The 8675-nt window shown below is 34.0% G+C and overlaps 1 protein-coding gene across 1 annotated transcript; it reads left to right on the top strand.

Moving 5' to 3' along the window:
- The first annotated feature begins 1640 nt into the window (after nt 1–1640).
- Nucleotides 1641–2743, top strand: LOC128033942 (serine/threonine-protein phosphatase 7 long form homolog). The gene is made up of 3 exons (XM_052622444.1): nt 1641–1799; nt 1878–1962; nt 2066–2743. Exons 1-3 carry the CDS (start codon nt 1666–1668, stop codon nt 2741–2743), a joined length of 897 nt encoding a protein of 298 aa, XP_052478404.1. The 5' UTR covers nt 1641–1665.
- The last annotated feature ends 5932 nt before the right edge of the window (nt 2744–8675 follow it).

An 8675-nucleotide genomic window follows, 5' to 3' on the forward strand; every position in this document is an offset into this window, starting at 1 on the left:
AAATATGATGACCTAAAATAATCAGGGACTTGATATATAAATTTTCCATTTTGGTTGACAGATGAAAAAAAGGCTTTAAGGGTGCCGCATACAATGGTGCACCAAACTTTAAATGGGTAAACTGCTTCATAAAACCCCGTTGTTTATTATTTTATTTTATCCTCTTTTAATACAAAAAAATTATTTATTTTTCGAAAAATATTTTTATTTGTTGTTCTCTTCTTCAAAACTCACTATTTTTCCTCTGCTTTTTTTTTTTGCTTATAAGGTATAGTATCTCATTTCTCAATTTTACTCAACATAAAGCAATTTTATTTTTATTTTTATTTCTATTTTCTTGTTATTTTTCATATTTTATTATATATATCTTAAAAATCGTCTTTGTATTTACTTCATTTGATCTCTTTTACGGAGGATTTACCAAAAAAGCCAATTTTTTATAAAATTACCGAAATAGGCGGTTTTTAATTATTTACCGGACTGGGCCATTTCCCCCAAAATAAATCGCGCCACGTCGGAGCGATGTCAGGGGACGGGGCAGAAGGTCGCGTCACGTCGTAGCGACCTGACGGCGTGGGATCGCGATGTGGACGCGTGAATAAACGTTTCAACGGTCAAAAATTGACCGTTGCCCCCTAACGGTCAAATTTTTTTACTATATAAACCCCCCACCCCTTTTATTTTCACAAACAAATTCAATATCAATTTCTTTCAAAAATTCTCTCAATTCCTTTCAAAATTTCTCTCAATTCCCTTCAAAATTTCTATCAATTTCCTTCCAAAATTCTCTCAAACTCTCAAATTCCTTCCAAAATCCTCTCAATTTCCTTCAAAAAATCTCCAAATCCATATTAAATTTCTTTTTCCATTAAATTTCATTTTTTTAAGAAAATTTTAAAATTTTTTATTTTTTTAAATAATTTTAAAATTTTTAATATTTTCAACAATGGCCGGATCATTGATTCGTCTTGATAGGAATCACATATCGGTGGAGCAAATGAACATGGTAAGTATTAAATTTAAATTTTAAATTTTTTTAAGATATTTTTATTTATGTATTTTTAGATATTTATTAATATATTTTTTGTTATAAAAGGCTGAAGATCGGGTATTGGAATGCAATATTCGGAATATGCATGCTCCATCACCGTTAGTAGAGAACTACCTGCGGGAAGCGGGATTTTGGCACGTGGCACGGTAGGTCGGGATGCAAGTTGGAGCCAAACCGATCGGTCGTTGATCGAGAGGTGGAGACTGAGGCTTACATTTCATCTTCCATGTGGAGAGTGCACTATCACTCTAGAAGATGTCCATCTGCATTTGGGATTGCCGTTGGATGGGCACCCAGTGACCGGGTCTGCCCAATCTAACAATTGGGAGGCGGTGTGCTACGAGCTTTTGGGCACCATTCCGGATAAAATGGATGGAGGTAAGGTGGAGATGGGCTGGTTACGTGCCACCTTCCCCGGTCTGAATGAAAATTCAACCGAGATTGAAAGAATCCAATATGCTCGATCATACATTCTTCAAATAATTGGAGGCTATCTCATGGCCGACACATCACGGAGTTGTGTACATCTAAGGTGGCTACTAAAACTAGTTGATTTTAGAGCAACCGGTGAATTTAGTTGGGGGTCTGCCGTCTTGACAACATTATATCGGGAGATGTGCGGGGCGACCAAACCGAGGAGAGCAAAAATCGGAGGTTGCCTGTCACTACTACAATCATGGGCACGGTTTCGCTTTCCATTTCTACGTCCTCGAGTGAACCACCCATATACATTCCCACTCGTAACGAGGTAAATTTTATATTACATTTTGAAATTGATATGTAGATTTTGTAAGAATAAAAGAATGCTAAAAATTTATTTAATTAGGTGGAACCATCCGGTAAGTTATCGTGGAATACCGACTGAACTTGAAGATATACGGCTTCTATTGGAGCAACGCTCGGAAGCAGAAGTAAGTATTATTGCAAATAGATATTTCCATACATTCGCTAGTGGATTGATATTTAGTATTTAGTATTATGTATTTATGTAATATTTCTATCATGTTCATGTAGTTTCAATGGACACCATACGAGGATCCGGCAGTCCGGGCAGTAATCCCGGAAGAGTTTTTACAAAATCCGAATGCTTGGCACGTGAAAGTATTGTTGATCAACTATGCAACCGTGGAGCCCCACCAGACAGACAGAGTCCTACGACAGTTTGGATGTAGACAACCAATCCCTGCGGACCCTGAGGAGTTTGACGAGCACCACAAAATCGACCTTCGGCTATTAGGTACGGATTGGCCGTTGTACTGGTCAGTGTACACAGAAATGTGGGAAAATCGGAATGAATATCTACCTACTCGGGAACCAATCATCGTTCCCGAGTTAGCGTGCGTTCCAGAATACATGCCATGGTTTAGGGCCCATGGGAAGCCATATTTACTTACGCCGGAGGAGAGGCGGCGGCAAATACGTGTCGGAAGGGAAAGGCGCGGGCCTCAAAATCCAAGGGGACAAAACTACGAGGGCAGCCCCTCAACGAGGCCCAGACATTCACCTGGTTCATCATCAGCGACTATGCAATCACCGTCCCCAACGAGAGCACCAACGCAGTCACCTGGCGCAGCAATTCAACAGATGATACCCACGCATTCACCTTTCCCTATGATGCCAGGTATGTTTCCTAGCCCTTATATGTACCCTAACCCGTACATGTATCCTTTTCCGAATCCTATGGCAGGTTAGAGCCAAATGCCCGGATCAGTTCCATTTCCTGTAATACCGAGCGGACCACCGATAACTAGGCCATCGGCGCAGGAGGGGTCGCAAGGGGGGCCGTCGGGGAGCTCTCCTTTTTCGGATGTATCCATCGTGGGCAGTATCAAGCTAGCCAACATAGCTGAATCCATTTTCGGATGATCTTCTGAAACACCTGCATAGGGAGGGAGTACATTAAGTAATGCAACATTAGAAAATAAAAAAAATTATTCATACACATTCAATACTGTACCTGCAGCACATGTATGTAGACCTTTGTACTTTTTGATCTCCCACAACCCTGTCCTCTTCCTTAACGAGGTGACGATTTTCCATGAACATGTGCCGTCTTACACCGCACACTTCGCCTCAAACTTATCAGATTTTGATTTAACGACGTGGTAATTAACGCCGTTTTTGATGCTATGCTGTTTCAAAGCACCAATAAAACTATCCTTATTGGTAAACTGATTACCAACTTCAAGTTCACCAACATCTACTCCCGAACTTGTACGATCGCGCACCCGGTGTGGTAGATCTGGAAACTCTAACGCATCATCTGCTTATAGATCGACATTATGCATGTGGGCTGGAGGTGAATATGCTCTGAATCGTGGATTTTCTTCATCATCTGCACTCATATCACCATCTTCACCTTCTATTGGAATAGGCTCTGGTTCAGAAAATAATCTCACCTCTGCACCATCCGGCCCGGGCTCTCGAGGTGGATCCACATCGGACTCACCTTCTAACCCACAATCATCTGCAGCGTACGACGTCCCCTCACCAGTTGATGTCGTAGGTAGTACGTCATCCCTTCTTCTGGGCATTTGATAACGCCCCCAATTGGATGTAGATTGCCATCCAGTAGAACTTGATGCGGTTCTCCAGCTCGTATTTCCAGCGTCAACCGTCGAGCCACCGACGTACATGTCTCATCCATCAACAGAGTGTCTTGGGGGGATGTGCATTCGACACCGCTACCGAACATGGGCTGTTTTGTATTTTGTAACACGCTAATCGAGTGTCGGCCAGGGGTCGTGTATACATCTCGAACACCGGACGGAAGTACATCATTTGGTGACGTAAATTGTACATATAACTCAATATAAGTTGCTCCGCTAGCAAGATGAGTCTGCACCATTGCCTCCAAGCTACGAGCACCTTTTATGTCGAACGAGTCATATGTCACCGGATCAACAGAAGAACAAAATCGATATGTCATTGACTGAACTTTCATTGGCGTGGTTCCGAAGATTTTACGCCTAATTCATTTACTGAGTTCTGTCAAATCTATGTTTTGGCTAAATGACGATGCATCAGTATTCTCCGACAAAAAACAACACCATTCTCGGCGTGGCAAACCTCACCATCGTAGTAAATAACAAGACTAATCGTTCACTCATTTTGAAACTCTAAATTCCTAACCCTAACCTAAAATGTTTCGCTCGAGTTATGCATTCTAAGAAAATTCTCGCCTAATTTATAGCCTCATTAAACTTGCTTATCAGAGCGAAATCGCATCCACGAGGGCGCGATTTGACACTATTTGCTCAGAAACGTAAAAAAAAAATTATTTCCTACATGACCAACTATAGCGAAATCGCGTCCACGAGGGCGCGATTTCACACTTTCTTCTCATATAGCATCCTGGTATCAGCGATTTTATACTATTTCCTCAGAAAACGTCAAAAAAAAATTATTTCTCACATGACCACTGTAGCGAAATTGCGTCCACGAGGCCACTATTTCACAATTTCTTCTTAAATAGCATCCTAGTAGAAGCGATTTCCCACTATTTAACCAGAAACGTCAACTCGAAAAAAAATTTTCCTGGACCTCTAACTCCTAAAAAGCCTGCACCTTAAACCCTAAAAGCCATAAAACCCAGGCGTAAAAATTAGGGTCAAAATCGCGTTCCCAATACCGCGCTAAGTGACAGGAGGTCGCGTCCACGTCAGCGTGACCTGATGACGTGGAAGGAAATCGCGCCCTCAAGGGAGCGATTTCCTTCCACGTCAGCAGGTCGCGCTGACGTGGACGCGACCTTCTGCCCCGTCCCCTGACATCTCTCCGACGTGGCGCGATTTTGGGGGAAATGGCCCAGTCCGGTAAATAATTAAAAAACCGGCCTATTTCGGTAATTTTATAAAAAAAATTGGCTTTTTTTGGTAAATCCCTCCTTTTACCAATCCTATCTTAACCCCGTTCTGTTTATCTCAATGTTCCTTTTGTCCGAGTTTTCTTTCCCAATCTTTTTCATTTATGATTTTTAACATTTTTTTAATTAATAATGGGTACAGCAGAGCAAATTTTTAATTCAAGCAAATAAAAAGGAAATGACGAATATAGACATTGATGGGATCTTGAAGGAGCTTCCAAGTGATGGTTGTATCGCCAAAACCAAAATCGTTTGCATTCTAGGTCCGACATCGCGATCGATACCCATGATCGAAAAGCTGCTGAGGGCTGGCATGAACGTTGCTCGCTTCAATTTCTCCCATGGCAACCATGAATATAACTGGGATACCTTGAACAATCTTGAAAATTTTTATTATTTTATTTATTTTTGGTGTTAAAGGGGGAATAAAAATAATGATAAATAAGGGGGTTTATGAAGCAATTTACCTATTTAAAGTTTGGTGCCGCCACACTATCATGCAGCACCCTTAAAGCCTTTTTTTCAGCTGCCAACCAAAATAGAAAATTTACACATTAGGTCCTTGAATATTTTATGTCAGCACATTTAAGTCTGGTGCTACCAATTTGCCAGGCGACACCGTTAAAACACTGTAGCAAATGCCTATTTTCGTAATTAACTTGTTTTTCATACATTTTTCGTAATTAATTATTTTTTATATTATTTGGGTAAAAAACCCATTTTTTTCACACTGGATTAATATAATCACCTGTGTATGCAATATCTCAATGTAAAATGGTGTTAACTCAATAATATTGTTAGTCATTTTTTCATATTGGATTAATATAATTATCGTGTATGCAATATATCAATGTAAAATGGTGTTAACTCGATAATATTGTTAGTGATTTGTGAAATTTTAATCAAATTAAAATTCAATGTATAAAATCACACAAAATCAAAGTTCATGTCGACATTACACATTGCACATTGCAAAGTTAATGTATAGTTTTGATATTTATCCTTATTAATTATTATATTTATTTTTGTTATCTTGAATCTTTAGATTCAATAAATAACTAATTAGTTATAAAAGATTATTATTAAATTAAATTATAAATTGCATTATATGTTAATATAATCATATGTTAAACAAAATGCAAATTTCAAGTAATATGTGAAAGTTTATTTTTGTCTGAAAGTTATAAGTATGGTCAAAATTGTAATTACAAGGATTACTTTACCCCAAAATTAATCATTATAAAGTTGTGTGACAACGTTTTAACTTTTAAAAGTTACGGAAAACGTTTTACTTTCCTTTAAAATATTCATTTTAAATTAAATCATATAAAATTTGACATGAAATTTAACGACCAAGTTAACAATATCGATAAGTTGAGTATGTAATTAGAATGTTTTAAAGTTTAGAAACCAATTTAAAATGAGCGTCATAATTTGAGGATGTTAGTGCAATTAAATATTATAAAGATGTAGAGATCAAATTATGTTAAAATTAAAATTAAAATAAATCTAAAAAATAAAAATTTAACATTATTTTTAATAATAAAAGAGTAATTTTAATTTGATTTGCATCCATTTATTTATTTATTTGGTTTCTACTTTAACGCTAACCAAACCTTGAAAGAAAAGAAAAGAAAAGAAAATGTTAACTAAATTTTAATTGTTGCTTAACAATCGGTTGAGCGAACCCAAAGAAATTGATGAAACTAGAGATTCTGTTACTAATATCCTACTTTTTGTTGTTGCATTAGTTGGACATTTATTATTATTAATTTTGTTTCTTTATTTCAAAACTAACCAATTGTCATAAATATTCCTTGTCAAATAAAAGTTTAAAATATTAAGGTATAATGATATATTTTATAAACAAAATTCATTTTAGTTATCTATTCAATTTTTCGTCTTTTTTATTATTTCAATTTGTATTGTTTTTCAAATTACTCAAAATAGACGGAAAGTTAACGCTTATGTGATACCCACGTGGTAGTCCATGTTAACAATTAATTGGTTTTTAAAAATTTTAAAATATTTAAAAAATTATAATTTTTATACTTTTTTAATCATTTTAATATATTTTATTTTTTGAATTTTAAATTTTGAAAAATTAATTAATTACTGACGTAGCATCCACATGACAATCCACGTGTATGTCATGTCAGCAAAGTTAACAGGCATTAACTTTTCCATCCATTTCGAGATAATTTGACAAACAACAAGTTTAAGGGTTAAAAGAGACGAAAAATTAAATGGAGAACTAAAATAAATTTTTTATAAAGTTGGAGAGTCAAATATGTCATTCTACCTAGTAGTAATGTACACACAAATTTCGAGTAGAAATAAAATGTGAAAAATTGTAACAAATAAAAAGTATTTATAAAATTAAGTTACAATTTTTATTCTTCACTTTATTGGAGCTTTTATCCAATAGTCATCTAGACTTGATTTTAAATTGATGCAGATTACATAATTATCAAGACTTTATCTTGAAAATAAGTTTGGAGAAAGTTTAAGGGTCTTCAAGATTTGATATTGAATCCGCTTTAAAAGTCGTTGAGACTTAATATTGAAAACAAGTTTTATCTCCTTTTATGTTAATGTAATCGGATAGGGAACAACTTTGATTCAATGATTTTTTAGACTTGATCATGGATAAATAATTCCGCTTCTTTAGAGATTTTGAAAAGAGCTCTTATTCTTCAAAATAATCTCTTCGAGTTTCAATTTCCAAACTTCTAGTGTGAACTTGTATTGAATGACTTAGAGATGATCCCTATTTGAGCGATTTACAAGCATTAAATTCTTCTATTTATTATTTATCTCATATTAGTTTAAGTTAATTAGAGAAAATTATCAGAGTTGTTTATAAATAAGTTAATTAATTTCTTAATTTAATTAATTTAATTAGAGATGAATAGTGAGATATGATAAATTTTGATTCATCCAAATTTTATCCTGAAAGAAATTCTCAACTATTTTATGTTTGAGATTATGCTTGAGATCTAATCAAACTGTCTCTTATTTCAAATCAAAGGTATTTTATGTTAAATTTCATAAAATTAAGTGCCAATTTCTTATTATAAAACTATTTGAGTATTAAATGTAATTATATAATTATATTGTGAATTGTGAATGTTACATTCTTAAAATTATTTATTTTCCTATTTTAATTTTATATTATTTTCAATAAAATTATAGCTGATTTAAATATTTCATATTTTGCATTAAAAGAGAAACGATTAATTAATTAATAATATTTTCAAAATTGGCTTAACATATTTAAATTTAAGGCAACTAAATATATAAATTTTTATTTTTAAAATTATAAAAAATAAATTCCGCAACTTTCGTATAAAATTATTTTAAAGAATAATATTTTGATTTCATCATTTTTAACATATCTTTTCCATGTTCTTACTTTCAACTTTTTCTACATGTCATCTATTTTTTAGGATTAAATTAAAAATAATTTATATTTTAATTAATACATACAATCAACCAATGCATTGTACAGAAAAGAACTAATATATTGTATTACAAGGTGCAAAAATAATAAAAACCTAAATAATTGAATACACGCATAAATAACAGAAATATTACGCAAAGTTAATGTTATTTTTAGTAATTTTAAAAGATATAAATATGAATACAATTAAGAATATTAATTAATATTATCTCTTAAGTTATTTTAAATAATTAAATTTTAAAACATATAGTGAAAATTATTAAAATAATTTTAATTGATTTAAAATATATAAATAA

Source organism: Gossypium raimondii, chromosome 10, assembly GCF_025698545.1.
Source record: "Gossypium raimondii isolate GPD5lz chromosome 10, ASM2569854v1, whole genome shotgun sequence".
NCBI classification, from domain to species: Eukaryota; Viridiplantae; Streptophyta; class Magnoliopsida; order Malvales; family Malvaceae; genus Gossypium; species Gossypium raimondii.